Source organism: Dendrobium catenatum, unplaced genomic scaffold (genome assembly GCF_001605985.2).
Source record: "Dendrobium catenatum unplaced genomic scaffold, ASM160598v2 original_scaffold_71536, whole genome shotgun sequence".
Lineage (NCBI taxonomy): Eukaryota > Viridiplantae > Streptophyta > Magnoliopsida > Asparagales > Orchidaceae > Dendrobium > Dendrobium catenatum.
Genome location: NW_021389983.1, coordinates 1,652,834 through 1,668,935, shown reverse-complemented (window position 1 = coordinate 1,668,935; position 16,102 = coordinate 1,652,834). Strand labels below are relative to the sequence as shown.

General features: G+C 35.2%; 1 protein-coding gene across 1 annotated transcript in view; it reads right to left on the bottom strand.

The window, feature by feature from the left end:
• The window catches only part of LOC110108949 (protein SWEETIE), an 83,751-nt gene that overhangs the window by 8,750 nt on the left and 58,899 nt on the right, over nucleotides 1–16,102 (bottom strand). The window contains exons 14-24 of the mRNA XM_020839817.2: nucleotides 5,864–5,996; nucleotides 5,669–5,775; nucleotides 4,812–4,928; nucleotides 4,527–4,694; nucleotides 4,294–4,380; nucleotides 4,044–4,137; nucleotides 3,205–3,273; nucleotides 2,997–3,119; nucleotides 2,842–2,910; nucleotides 1,824–1,928; nucleotides 1,418–1,509 (exon numbers count right to left, since the gene is read on the bottom strand). Of these exons, the coding sequence (XP_020695476.1) occupies nucleotides 1,418–1,509; nucleotides 1,824–1,928; nucleotides 2,842–2,910; nucleotides 2,997–3,119; nucleotides 3,205–3,273; nucleotides 4,044–4,137; nucleotides 4,294–4,380; nucleotides 4,527–4,694; nucleotides 4,812–4,928; nucleotides 5,669–5,775; nucleotides 5,864–5,996 (1,164 nt within the window). The remainder of the gene's footprint in view (nucleotides 1–1,417; nucleotides 1,510–1,823; nucleotides 1,929–2,841; nucleotides 2,911–2,996; nucleotides 3,120–3,204; nucleotides 3,274–4,043; nucleotides 4,138–4,293; nucleotides 4,381–4,526; nucleotides 4,695–4,811; nucleotides 4,929–5,668; nucleotides 5,776–5,863; nucleotides 5,997–16,102) is intronic.

Here is a 16,102-nt window from a genome sequence, read left to right as displayed (position 1 = left end):
CATTTAATATAGGATAATAAATGAACTAAAATGCTAGCTCATAATAAGCTAACCCTTAGTTCAATAAATGAACTAAAGTCCAGCTCATAAATGAACTAAAAGTTTAGCTCAAACATGATGAACTACTAGACTCAAGGGAAGCCAAAATATGATTTATTTTGGACTAGTGTTGACCCCCCCCCCTTCGTCTACATCAGCAGGGGTTGTCAGCTAGACCTGTCATGACCGAGCAGGAAAGAAGATAGGTGACAGGCGGCATAGGAAAGAGATGACGGTCAGGTTCATGACGATGGAGGTAAGCAATCGAATGTAGTTAGTTGGGTAAAGTAGGGAGACAGGACAGAGAGGTGCACGAGGGAGCGTGAAAGCTCATTAGGTTCAGTCCAAGGCAAGAGAGGTATGAAAGAATAAGAATTTTAGGGGGCAGCTGAGAGTGAAAAATGAGAGGGAATGAGTTTAGGTATAGCTTATTTAAGTTTTTATTATTTTGCTCAACATTTTTTAAAATGAAAAAGGACAGCATTATCCATTTGCCGCAGCAAAAGGACAGAGCACTTTATACCCTAAGATTTTACTTTTAACTTCTTTTTAATAATTTAAATGTAAAAATATTAATAATAAAAATAAAAAATAGATACTTGATTTAAATGGGTAATGACTCATTCGCTAAATTTTTGCCATTAGCGAGGGTTGAATTCATCCTAGTTGCAAGCATATGGGTGGATTTCTCTGTCGTTTATCTCATGCGGGAACATAGGCAATCTGGATGTGCTTTTCTAGTAATTTTGACATCCTGAATGTAAAAGTACAATCCATTTTTGCGAACTGAAGATGTTCGAGCAATTTCGTGCAACTTCATGCTTATAGTCCATCATTTTGCACAGTCAAGAGGGCCTTTCTTACTAATTTCAATGTCTCGAAAGCAATGGCACAGTGTATTTCATAAACGAAGAACATTGAGGTGATTTTGCACAGTCGTATTTGTAGACCGTCATTTTTTGCAGTTGCTTGGTCAAGTTAAGTGTAGAGGTTGTTTCTTTGATAATTTCAATGCTTCGAACATATTAATGCAACCAGTTTCACAAGCAAATGGAGTTCAGGTGATTTCACACAACATCTAGGCATTTCGAATGTATTTCACACAACATTGCATCAATTGATCATCGTTTTTGCCAAATGTGCTCGAATTGATTATGAAGCACATATGCAGGTGAACATAACAAGCCGCAGAGAGTTGCTTTTAGATCTAACAATCAACTAGATGAAAGATATGCTCAAAAGAATCCAAATTCTTAATCTTAGGAAGTCAATAAAAAGAACAGTAATGAACAAGTCCTAAGGTTTGAAAGACGTTTAACAAGTAAAGAAATGAATTAAAAAGAATGAGAAAGCGTAGATCAATGCATCAATAAATTACCTGCGATAGATGCAACCCAATGACAATGCTATAGAACCAATATAGTTTGAATCGGTTGGTGGTGATACTAGTTCCCCAAGTAGACTCTTTGCCTAATGAACATAAATAAATGCCTAAACTTAGATGCAGCGTTAAAGAACCTGATTAATGCCAAAATCATCTTGAATAATACCCAACATGTTACAGTTATATTAGGTAGATTAGTGCACAAGAGAAATTAGAAGAGGTTCAAATAACTGATAGATAATCACTTTATAGACATGATAAAACTAAAAACCAGAATTCTGACACTGCAAAAGCATGCAAACTTGGTACCAAATCTTCAGAAATTCCTTGTTAAAAGTGCACTAATATTAATTAAGAAACAATGAGAACTATGGCACTACAAAAATGTATGTGAACATACCATCCTAGCTGTGAAGATGTCACCCCCAAGGCGAGCTAACAGGCCAAGTCCTTCTGCACATGCTCTCCGCTGGGCTGAAGTGATCTCACCTTCTGCCAAAATGTCCTTTTCAGAGACAAAGAGATAAGAAACAGAAACCAACCATGATTAGCATCAAAACACATATTATATATAAATAGAGACAAATGCAAACAAATAAATACACTCTTATATCATCATTGTATTTGAATGAATGCCTGTATGGACATCCATATACTTCTGTTTATGGATGAAATACGCTTCTTTTGGGATACCAAGGTTCTTTTATTTAATTTTCAAGGCTTATGGCCTTGGGAAAAAAATCAAGACCAAGCATCATGTAAGCTGGAGTGATACAAGTTTACATGCATCTTTGTGATCATTCAATCATGCACTATGTGAACTAAATGTTTTCAACAAGGACTGTTTATATTGCATAAGAACAAAATGGTGACCTTTGCACCGCGGACCTTTGAATGCACATCGGATGCTTACTCATGGTTGTCATGCATAGTATCATGTATTCTGTTTTTTTCCTTGTTTATGTCACCTTACGTTTATGTTGTTCTAAGCTACTAAGTTCATATTTGGAGTTTAATATATCATCTATGATTTTTAAGATTAGTTTAGTGTTTTCTTATTTCTTCAAGGGCAGTCTTTGTTATTTTGAATAGGGCCTATAATTATAAATACTGAATAGTATCATGTAATTCAAATGAACTGAAAAAAAAAAAAAAAAACTTCTACCTCTAGCTCCAATTCTATGAGATTTCAGCTCTTACTGTTGTTTGAGAATTTACATCACCTTTTGTGCTTTAAGGATGCAATACCTACATTGAGATTTAAGCTCTTACAGTTATGTTATAGATGCTATGTATGAGTAGGTTCGTATGTTCGTATTGAAGAGTTTAATTCGTATTTAAGTACTTAGGAATGTGTCCATACAGGTGGATAAGGAGAGAAATGGAGAATAGAATGCAAAATACAGAAGAAAATATACCAAAAAGATTGATTGAATGGAACTTAAAATCTCAAGCCCACTACTTTGAACTCGTGCACCGAGCATTGCCTAAAAAATAACCCAAAGTTATGGAAGGAGACAGACTTGTAAGAGTTATATTGATCAAACAATTCAGCAGATAGATAATTTAATACCTTCAAAGCAGCCAGGAGGGCAACACATGCATTATTAATAGTGGTCAAATACCAAAACTGCTTCTTTCCAGTCTTCAGGCAATAGTCAATTTTTGCGAGAAGCAAGGCCTTTCCACCATCATCCTAGAAACACGTTTAAAGATGTCAAAGATTCATCTAGAAATTTCACCATAGAATGACTATAAATTTGTCAAAACTTAGCACACACCTGACTAGAAAAGATAATACCAAGGCACAAGAGCATCTGATTGACCAACAATTTGCTTATGGAATATGGCTTCAATAAATAATATAAATTGTACGCATTAGTAAAAGGAAATTCAATCAATCAAATATTTTATTACTAAGAAACAACAGACGAGACAAAGAATGTAGGTAAAAATAACGTCATGACTGGAAAGGCCAAGAAAATTGAGTGATTTCAGATCAACAGAAAAAAAATGTAAATTGCAAAAAAATTCTTCTCATCCTCCACTTTAGAACCACATCCCCAACTAACTCTTCTTAGATCCATAACTTAACAATATATTTCAGCAGTTAAAAGACATCACGTAATTATAGTGCAGCTTGATAGCTGATACGACGCCACTTTAATAACAATAAAGTAGAAGCAGTTTAGTAGTTAATTAAAGGAGCAATTGCTGCATGCATGGGATGAAGCAATTTCTTTCAATTCTAGTCCAGCCCATAACGTAGGTTTCATCAGCAGATCATAACCCAGATTAAGAATACACAGCAATCGCCAACTTGGAATTAAGGGATTAAAATTTGAACGTTAGAAGATACAAAAAGCATAAAAACTGGTAAAGAAATGATTTTAAAGGATACAAAAATTTTTGAAAGAAAATTTCAAAATATTATAAAGTCGAAGTATATATATCAACCATTGAAACAAAGAAAATATCATTATTAGAATGGCAACATGTTCATTGATTTCTGAATTGCATTTCTGCAGATAAATGCAAGATGCACTTAATAATAGTTGAAAGATAATAAAAAGGGATTAGATGGCAAAAATGTCGCAAGTTTCCGAACTACATACACTACCTGTGGAAAACTAGCAAGTTCCTCTTCCCACACGCATGGCAAAAGGCCATCCTTACAGCCATCAAAAGATCGAAGTTCATCTTCAAAACTATCCCTGAATAATGTCCAAAAGAGCCTGTGAGGCTTATAAAAAATAGTACATCAAATTCCGAAATGATAGGTGGGGAGATGGTGAATACAATTGAAGTTATCAGGCTCACCTAGTTATCAGGAAAATGAAATTGAATTCGGTAGAATTAGAAGAGCTTACCTTCCCGGGATCCAAGGACCCAAACATGCATCTCGTTTGTCTAATAAGAACTTCAAGCATGAGCTTTCTTCACATACGGAAGGATCACTGTCCGTTAAGCAAACAGCCAAAGTGTAATCAGTAAACACAATCAGAAAATGTAAGAAATAAAATTACCTTAGATAAAGCAGTCAAGCTTTATATATTTTTACATGATACATAATGTCCATATTAAAAGACTATAAAGCCTTTACCTGAACGGAGTTGTGCATATTTGTAAAATCTGAGGATGCTCACTCTTAAACGCCATTGGGTCGGAAACAGATTGATAAGCCTTTAGTATTCTGATGGTGAATAGATCTACCACGGGCCTCAAATTTGGTAAATCTTTGGCTGCTAAGGATGATAGGTGGGACAGAGCTCTGCTTATCGATATATAAGAAACTTTAGCATCTATGAAAGTCATTTAACTAAAAAAGAAATTAGGAAATAAAGCTTAAATGTAAAACAATTATCAGAATTCGCAAGAGATAAAATACCCGCCAAGGTATGCTAACACAGGCTGAAGCAAAATCCAATCACCGCCAACTGTCGTAGTGGAGGAAACAAAACTTCTAATAAATGCATCAAGTGCCTCAATTGCAGCAGATAAGACCCTGAAAGTTCAAAAAATAAGCTAAAGTATCAAAACAAAAGAAACAAAAAAAAGCCAAAAAAATAACCAAGAAATAAAAATACAACTTAATAACAAAGAAAATGAACTTGAGCAATCCAATTAATAAATGTGGACAACGGCATATTTCAAAAAGCTTAAGCAATAGGTAGAAAGAAAACTAGCCAAAGAGAAGAAAAAAATATACGGTGGTGATAAAAACTGAGAAGATTGCTAGAATTTGCTTAGAGAAAGCATATGCTACCAATGTTTGTATTCACGTCACTTGAGAGTTTTTAAATAAATTCGACGACCAAAATCTTAACATAAATAACCTTTTAATCTGAGTTATAGTAACATAAATGCATGAAAAAGGAAAAGAAAAAACCAGAAATCATTTTAAACTCAACACAAAGAAAGATGAATCTACGAAGAAGGAACACGTACACCAGTTAAATTGAATACTTTTTAAATGGAACTAATTCCCTTCTTTTGTTTATAAAGAAGCAACAATATAACGAAGTCTTCCAAAATATTTTAGAAAAATACGGATTCATAACCCTGGATAAACTAACTTAGCAGAATGTTCAAATGATGAAGAAGAGTCTTCTGTGGTAAAGCCTCGAAGATACAAAAAGATAAAAAATTAAAGCAATCAAAAAATCAGACACAAAACCAATCTTAGTTAATTATCAAATAGGGAAAATAGAAAGAGATACCACAGTATCCAAGAGCCAATCTCACCATAAATCGGACATCAAATCTTGTGATTTTCGGGTTCTGCTATCAGATCCTCCTACAAAAGGGTCAGCCCACAGCAAAAGAACATCAAAAACTTGGTCTTCAAGTTCCTGTACATCGTGTGAAAAGTTGATCACATCCTAAAAGATGCTAACAATTTCCATGTAAAGATAAGTCCCTAGAAAATATAATGGATACCTCTTTGGGCATAGAAGAAACAAGGGATGCCAAGAGCAGCCATCCTGCTTCCATTTCCACAGTTGCAGCAGTAGGTTTCCAACTAAATTCAGTTAGCATCTTCTTCGATACTTCAAATATAGCCTTTGGCATCCTGTAGTATGAGACTCCACTATTACATGGTTAAAGGGAAGAGAGAATTTTGATTTCAAATTTTAGTGCAAGATATTTAGAAAACAAAGAAATGTGTATGGCTAAAGAGTATTGTGCCAAACTTATGATGAACATAAGCAAACTATTCGGAAAAAAATAGTTCATGCGAAAAAGTAGAAAAAATATAGCATGCAGTGATTGTCCAAAGTCAAATTGAAAAAAAATATGGGAAAAGGACCAAAATGGTCCTTAACTCTTTATGAGTAACAAAAAATGATCCTCAACTATATTAAAGAACTATTTTGATCCCTCAAATCCTTAAAAAAGAACCAAAACAGTCCCATAGTTGGACTATTTAGATTCATCTTTAAAGAATTGAGGGACAAAAAAGGTCTTTTAATTAAAAGACCATTTTGATCTTTAGTAAAGAGTCAATGGACCATTTTGATCATTTTCTCAAAAAAATATATATGTTCTAATAAAATACAGTACAATAAGTTCATGTATTAGAGTACCCGAAAAATGCTGAGTGCAGGAATCACATAGGAGAAAAAGATCGGGCAAAATCCGATCATGAAGATTTTTAAAGGAGGAGACGACGATCAACGGCCAAGATCATTCCACCTTATGTTAATTTGTTATTCATAATTTTTATTTTTATTATGAATTTTCCCTTTTTCCCTTACTTAAGACTTTAAGAGGGTCGTCCTATGTAAGCCGTAGGGGCATATGTGTCTTGTTTTAGTTTCTTAGGCCTATATATAGAAGCCCTTACTTGTGTAATGTAATGATGAATTATTAAGAAAAGAAATTTTGTTTACACTTGTATTCTTTGGAGAGAACTTGGGTGAGATTCCTATAGGAGGGAATCGGAGATTCCACCAGCCGTATGATGGGTCTGGGCTCGTGGCTTGAAGTCCCTTGGAGAAGGGCAACGTATTACCCGTCAGCTGCAAGATGGGTTCGGGCTCACGGTTGTACCTTTCTTTCCCTAAATCATTTTCTCCTCCTCCCTTGACCGTCTAACAAAATCCCCCACTTGCCACCGGCCGATTCTCCCACAAACCCCTCCAAAACCACAAGCCTCCAATTTATCCAAATCAACCACCGGCCATAAACCACTCCACCACCACCTCTTAGTAGGCCACCCCATCTCCTCCCATCCTCCTAGCCGCCGACCACCCCACCCCTTTTTTCCTCTTAATGATGATTTCAATCATCATTAATACCTACCAAAATTAGCCTACCTAATTTGGGGTAAGAATTAAATATATTTGAAATTCCAATTTGAAATTCAAATACTTTCCTAAAATTAACTAAGCTAAATTAGAAAAGTTCCTAAATTTAAATCTAATTTGATTTTAAATTAGATTTGATTTAATTAACCTTTTCCTAATTTAGAATCATGATTTAGGAAGTTTTAAATTCCCTCCCAATTCCCCTCTCCCCATTAATTACACTCATTATATCCTTCCTTAACCGCCGACCTCCCTCTCACTTCTCATTAGATCCCAAATTAAATCCCCATTAGTTATTTTCTTATTTAGTCTCTTATTATTTGGAAAGAATTTGAATTCAAATTCAAAATAATTTGAATTCCAAAAGCTTTCTAATTAAACCAACTCTCATTGAGGAAACCCCTCAAATCTCTCAAATCTGAAATTAATTTCATATTTAATTACCCCATCACATTTAATGCTATGGTCCACAAACATTGTATGTGAACATGTCTCCTCCCTCCTCATATGGTCGACCCCATCTCTCTCTTATTTTAATTATTTTCTTCCTTATCAAGGAATCCAATTAGGGGAATAATTAATCACCTATTTATCCTTCCCTCCATCTTATTTGAATTTCAAATTCAAATCCCTTAATTAAGGTAAATCTGAAATTGAATTTCATTTTTTTTTAATTCCCCCCCCCCCTCCGTTCTACATCAATTACATTAAGGATAAATTTTAAGCTCGTATCTTTTTGCTTTAGTCAATGATGTTCTTACCAAACATTTGCAAGAGGATGTACCCTGATGTATACTTTTGGCTAATGATATTATTTTTGTTAATAAGACTAGAGAGTTGAAAGAAAACTTAAATTATAGAGGTCAACCTTAGAGTCTAAAGGTTTTCAATTGAGTAGATCTAAAATCAAATACATGGAGTATAATTTTAAAAATAATAAATTGATGCATTTAGATTTTTGCATTATTTTTGTTTTGAACAATATTAGTTGTATTTTCTATTTTTGTTTTATTTTTATGCTATCCAATGATGGTGGTAAATCCAATGATCATGGTAGGAAAAGGTTTGGGTTATGCTTGCCTTGGGTTTGCTGGCTTTGGGGTCCACCTTGTCCTTTGGGTTGTTTTTTGGTTTCAAGAGGGCCTTGGCTGTTTTCGGTTTGAGCTTTAGCTGTTGAAATTCTAGTGGTGCCAGCTCATTAATTACAAGTGGAGGTGTAGCTCATTATGAGCTGATGTTTAGTTCTAAATTTATTGAGGTGTGCAAGCTTTTAGGTGAGTGAAACTTGCCTCTTCCTCTTCTTGATTGCCTCTTGAACTGCTGCAGCTTTCCCTCCTTTTCTCCCGTGAAATGTGTAGCTGCTGACCCGTGAAATACCTCCTGGATTCCTGTGCTTACCTGCTGATTCCGTGGCTTTCCTTGTGCTTTACTGTGACGTTTGGGATTTCTATACCTGCTGTGAACCGTGGCCTTTTCTTGAGACTTGATGTGCCGGTTGGTTTTCCCTGTGCTGAGAGCCGTGGCCTTGAATCCTTGTGTGCCGTTTGGTTTCCCTGTGCTGGAACCGTGACCTTTTTCCTTGAGACTTGCTATGCTGTTTGGAATTTCTGTACAGGAAATTGATGGCTTTTTATCACTCCATTTATGGGAAATCTTGGGCTGTTTGGTTCCCCTCTAATTCCTATATATGTACCGTCGTAGGAGGACGACGGCGCGCAGGTTCTTTTGTATTTTGATGTTTTGTATAGGAGGATTAGAAACTTAGAATGCAAAGGAAAGATTATACTTGTAGATCCTCTTTTGTATACTTTTGTACTTTAATGTTAAATCCCTTGATTGGTGATTTTTGAATGAAAGAAAAGAGAAAATTTTATGTTAGGATTGTAGTGGCTCTTTCTTCATATTGATGTTTCATTTTGGAGTTATATTAATTGTCTTGTAATGTTTCTTTTATCTTCTTTATGTCCGATCTCTGTTCCCGCCTCGCACTTGCGAGCTAACCGGGCCGGGTCGTGACACATACGTTGTATCATTTAGTAGCAATTGGATTTAGATTTCATTATTTAAAAGCATTGCATATTGATCTTCTTGCATTATAATTTGAAATTAGTAGAGTTACAAGATACCGCTGAGCGTCCAGCTCATTTCCCTAGTTTTGGATGTTTTCAGGAAAAACTTGCTAATCAGTAATGGAATCTGACAGACAATCATTCCACCTACATCCGTAGGGAACGTGACAAAGTTTCTTTTTGTGAGTTTGATGTTTTGTAAATAGATTGGACTCTCATAGGATGATATGGATAGAGGACATATATTTTGTAAACAGACTTTATTACATTGTTTGTATCTATGAAAGAAAATATTGCTTTGGAAATGAGTGACCTCTTTCTTATTTTAAATTTGTGGATAAATACTCTATCATGTTAATTGAAATGTTCAAATTTTTCGGTCCAACATCCGTTCCCGCCTCGTTCAACACAAGGTTACCGGGTCTGATCCATGACGATTAATATTAACGAAGATTATTTAGGAATTATTCATCTCAAAAGGAAACAAATGTGAATAAAATTAGCTTTTGATTGTTCAGGTTGGTAGTGAAAACAATGCATTAGGTCCTATTTTTGATCACCCAAATGAGCGCCATAAGAAAAACATTGTTTTGGCAATCTGACATGATTCTTACTTGAAGGGACTAGGTACCAATCTGTTGAACCACTTTGATTGTTGATATCCAGTGTATTGTTGATCAAGTTGCAACCAGAGTTCATTGTCACCCTTGCGCCTCGTTAGGGCCTCACATGTGCGAGCGAAAGATGACCAATTTTAACTCAAGGATTGATCTTAGCTAGTCTTTAGTATTTGCATTCTAACCATTTTGGGCCCAACCTAGACATACATGTAATGGACTCAAAACCTATATTTGTGCAGCATCTTGTCTTCTTTGGCCCGATTTGGTCCAATAATTAGCTCTGACCTTTAACTTTAATCCTCGATGTAATCCTAAAAAATACGTCCATCGTAAACCATACTATCAATAGACTTCGTATTGAAGCCTCCATTCATTATAGTTAAAAAGACATTCTTGCATATTTTGGTCCAACTCTTTTCTCATATATCAAGCATTTTTATGCCCTTTAAATGGATGGGATTTTGATTCATTCATTGCACCCATTTTTCTCCTAAAATTTAAATACACTGTCATTCTAAAAAAATCCATCAGAAGCCACTTTACTTGCCTTGGTCTTAACCCCAAATGATCATACATGTTCTCCAGATTCAAAGCATTGTCAAATGCCACGAAACGTCATATACCCTTAGGCGCGGATGTTGTTTGAGAGGTGGAGAAAGCCAATTCAAGCATGTTGAACCACCATTTATCATGTTATATAATGCCAATTAGACTAATTATAAAGAAATTTATAGACTAAAGTGCCACGAGATGGATGGCCGTCACATAAAAAAAAACAAAGTTTCTTGATAGTTAGAGTTTTTACGACGAACGCAACACTAGCATCATGTAAAGTTTCAAAATTGAATTCCAATATTATGGAGAAATGGAAAAGGAAAAATAATTTCTATTTACTTACCTATTAAGAGCGTAATCAACCCCACTGGAACTATTTGTACCCTCAAAGCTAAAATCCAATTTTGCGTTCAAGAACCCAGTGATTGAGCCTCTCTTTATCATTCATACAACATCAAAAACTGGTCATTTACAATCCTAAAAACGTTAGGAAAGATTACGCGTTTTAAGTCTTTGCCAGGCACTGGAAAATAATAATAATAAGCAGACATTGATGAGCGATTTTTTATTTTTTAGTAAGCATTGGGGCAACAAAAAGTTCAATTCAGTTATTGAAGTAGGTTCATAAATTACACAAAAATTTCAAAGTTCAAAATAAAATGTCAGAGAACCTCTTATATGGGACATGCATAGAAAAAATATTAACACAAAAAGACGGTCTGTGTTCATTCTTTCAAAGGCTAATTGCTATATCCACTCCTTTTGCACTTTTAAAATCCTCCACAGGCCAAGATTCGTATAATGGACAGTCCCTTTAATTATACATCTAAAATTTTTCCACCCAAGCCCAAATACTTAAGGCATTCGTTTGGGACAGCTTTCTTACTGCTTCCTAAAGTAAACTTTTACTTAATAAAAATTTAATTTTTTGTACTAAAAGCTATTTTAAAGCACAGTAAAAAAAACTGTCCTCAAACGAAGCCTAAATAAGATTGAAAAGTGCTTCAAAGCAACACTAGGAATTTTGTGGGTAATTTTTCAAAAATTTAGATGTAATGCATGAAACTTTACAATTGAGCAGGGCTATTTAAAAAATAAATGATGTATTATCATGCAATGGCAATTCATGCCCTGTTTCTGTAGGAGTTCTAGAATGAAGAAAGCCTGAGGTTAACACAAAAGTCATAAATTAAAAATTCATTCTAATTCTGTGTCTCAGGCATTGCCGCCAATAAACGCACCATTCGCGAGTGACTTTGAAAGTTTTTTAGATGATGGATTGGTAAGGGTTAGGTGACCGAAAATGAATATTAGAAATTACTCACCTCCTGTTTTTCGAACAAAACTGAATAGAAAACATATTCTCATTGGCCTACAAGTGAGTTAAACCACAAAGGTTTCAAAAAGGGAAGGGACCAAGAATGAAGTCTGCACCTTGCCATAAATCTACAAAACACAATATATTAGATTAGGAAAGTCATTAAAATGTTTTTAAGAATGTTGAAATAATGGTTCAAGACTGCCCAAATGGGAAGCCAGGACCAAGGTGCGAAAGGGGTTCATCATAGGTCAAGCAAAGTCGCACACGGCCAGAGTGTGAAGAGGTGCAATTGCGTTTGGCCAAATTAATAAAATCATTTGAATGCGAGGATCTGGAAGCAATCCCCAGCAAAACAACCTAAGAAACAAAGTCCGAAAAGATTCGTAAATGAAACTGCCACATTTCATATGGAAAGACAAAGAGAGTTATTACAAAAGAATCAATATACTATTCAGTTCCAAAATGTTAGTACCAAGGCCTTTACGAGGAAATCTTTAACCAGATTGATAAAAAGACAGTTAACTTCAAGTAAGGAAAAACATGAGGGAAGACCTGCCCATTGACATTCCAGTGTTCGCCAAATAGCATGTTTTGATGAGGTGAATTTCCTTTCTGTGACTGTTAAACGAGTGATTATTCCTATCAATGGGATGATAGAATTATTTCAAGCAAGTCTTTGCTGTAATGCCTCTTGCAAGCATTCTTACCCACAACAACATTTTCTGAAGAAGTATAAGACACCTGCATTTGCATTAAAGGATCAACTATATCATCATCTAATTAGTTTAGAAAAATTACTAAACTAAAATATAATGGATAAATATAGCTTGCAAATTGAACCAAGCGTTCAATAAACTACCAATAACGTTTGCCTCGGCTTGATTGTGCTCATTCATGATCCGTTTAGTTAACTGAATCAAACAAGCTTAGAACCGTTTCCTAAAAAAAATATCGATTGCTTGAATAAACAAGCTTGAACATCCATTTTGCTATCGACTCATTTATTGTAGTTAATGAATAATATTATATTAAAGCTCAATAAAAAGTTCATTAAAGAAAAGCTCACTTAATATTTGATACAAAGCTTAATGGAACAAAACAATGTTAAGAAGACTCCTTAGCCTTATTATTAAAAATAATTAATAAAATTAATCTAAATGTTTTATATTTATTATAAAATAATATTCATAATTAATCATTTAATTCATTAATTTTAAAAACCCAATTAAATAATGATAAAAATCTATCAATATAGAATATAAATTATAAAATATCTACTAAATTAATGTTATTTATAAAGCAGCCTTGCACTGTGAATTGCAGTCATCTTATGCATTAAAAATCATTCCAATTATGTGACTAATTATTTAAAGTTTCTGGCTTTAATTTATGATAGGGCTTTCCATCACATTGAATTGTAGTCCACCCATACTGATGCGGACAATCGATCAGAGATTCAAGCATGTGTATCGCAGGAGACAACGCACGATCGACGGGCCACGATTCAGAGTTTATATTCTAGTTATTTATGTATTTTCTTTATTGCAATTTCTTTTTATTTCTTGGAGTTTCCTATTTGTACCCTTAGTATGAGCTTGAAGTCACGATTGTGCCCCGGAGGCTAATATAGTCTTTGTATTTTTTTCTTTGTGTTTGGGACCTAATATAGGTCATTTCTAGTTGTATTAAGGTTTAATGAATTTTGAATTGAAAAAGTTATGTTTTGTTATTCTTACTTTTCTAGCATGAGTGCCTTGAGAGGCGTAAGAGAGCTCTCAAGAGGAAGCAATTAGCAAGGGCCCCACCAGTCGTTTGGAAAGACGTCCGCGGCTCGTGGTATAGTTCTCGATCACCGCGTTCGTATTTCCTCCATTTTCTCACCTCCACTACAAAGAATTTCCCTCCTCAACCCCATTGCCGCCCGCCCCTTGGGAAACCGCCGCCGACCACCACCTCAACCTCTACCGACCACCTCGCCGGCGCAACTCCCCCTTCACCCCATCAACCTCCTTCCCTTACGAATTCCAATTTTTGAAATCAAATTTGAATTTTCAAAAACTTCCAATTTTGGAATTTCCAAATAGGAAAGTTTTAAGTCCGTTTTCAATGATGAAACTCAAATTCAAACGGAAATTCATCCTAACCCCTTTTCCTAAACCTCATTGTGCTAATTTGGAAGCTATCCATTGCTTCCCACACCAATTTCCCCCCCTCTAGAAGTCGCCGGCCCCATCATGGTGGTAAGCCCCATTAAGGCATTAATGACATTTGAAATTGAAATCAATTCAATGACTTTTCTGTAATCTAAACTTGAGAATAATTTCCAGGTTATTCAAATAATTCCCTCTTCCTCTCCCTCCTCTATGGAAATACGCCCCCCTTCTCTTGATGGGCTCCATTAATGCTCATCAAGTCTCCCTTAATTAGATTTGAAATTTGAAAATAATTTCAAATAACTCCCTCCTAATTTACTAAAATCTGGAAATCATTTCAGGGAAATTTTTGAAGGGTAAAAAAAAAAATTTTCTTTTCTTGCCATTCCTTCATCTAACCTAGATTTCCCCTCTCCCACTTGGCCGAAAACCTTCCTCTTCCTCCTTGGATAATCCCGCCGGCCTCTCCTCCCTATTCTCTCCCCCCCCCCCCCCCCCCCAACGTTAAGGATTCTCCCTCACCCTCACTTAAATTCCTCTTCTCCTTGGAAGGATTCTCCAACATCAAGGATGTTTGGCGGATCCGAGTTTGAGTGGGGATTTAGTGTTCAACGCACGGAAGCATTAACTATCCTACATCTCCGATGCTTTGACGTAGGATTTGAAGACGACGCCCCAGTTTTTGCAAGAATACTAGAGCGAGTCGTCCAGATTCTTGTGAGGCATCATCATACGACGATTTTCAATCTATGATTGGAAAGTATCGACAGTCAAGCATTCACGCCATTCCTCAATCACCATCAACCTCTCGTGGCTAAAGGCATTGGTTGTAAGCCACCGTTCTTCGTGGCATCGCTTAAGTTTGCTAAAGGGCCTTCTTCCCGCTTAAGGCCCAACTTGAGCTGTGGGAAGTGAGCAAGGTTACTCGTGTGAACTTTCTAGACATTAGCCGTGGGTTGGTGGATTCTTATTATTTCCGTATTTTGCTTTATTATGTAACCTTTTGGAGACCCTTCATTAATTGTGTCAAAACACTATTGTAACCGCTTATTATAACATTTCGTTAACGGAAATTTCATATAAATCTAAACCAACGAAAGTTTAATCTTACATTGGTAAACTTTGTGATTCTTAAATGAAATTTCATGTTGCAATTTTTGAACGAATTCACATCACATACATTTACATCTCTTCTAATTCTAGAAGTCCATTGAACATTGAACTAGTTGATTCCCATTACCCCTATTCATGAGATCATTGCTCTTATGTATCTTAAAGGATATATGATCTCTATTAATTGAAAGAACATACATTATCTGGTCTATCTATTTGAGCATTCAAATATATATTTCTAGATACTATATTATTTACAACTATATTAGCTAATAATCAAAACCTTCTTAGCTTATGGAAAGAAACATAAAATTCTACTGAAGATTCGCAACAAATGTTTGAAGTGAGCATAAACACCATTTGCAAATGAAGCATTAAATTCTGAAGTGCCATCAACATGCCTAAGTGGCTTTCCAAGTCATCTACTATCGAGCACTAGCAAAGAAATACCTTTTATATAAATTATTAGAGATAGGCAATCAAAGAAAGCTATCCAATTTTTCAGGTCCACTAAGCAGGAATCATAATTAGAGTTAATTAGGACTATGTATGTAGGCGTGTAAAATGATTCTTAAATCTTTTGACCGTTCTCATACTTTGCAATTGTATGCCTATAGATATGTCTCAAAAATGAATTGTTGATCAAGTCCATGATCTTTCAAGTTACAGACTTTCCAAATTATCCAACTTTTCTTTCAAAAATTTCATCTTCTCAATTCATTAGGATTCACAATAGAATTACCAAAATAATAGTCTCACACCTCTTCCCATTCAAGAATATTTTCGTCATATAACTAGATAAGGGAATAATTTTTTGTCAATCAAACGCTAATGGATACATGTACATCTCTACCCGAAATCACGATGAACAATAACAATAAAATGAGATTGCCCAATAAAAGATACATAGAAAGGAAAAATATACTCAACGAATCCTAACAAAAAAATAATCAGGATAGTGTGCTGCAGCAGTTCACATAGGATTCTGTAAGAACAACGAGGAAGATTTGTGCGTTGTGACGAAGACAGAAATCTCTC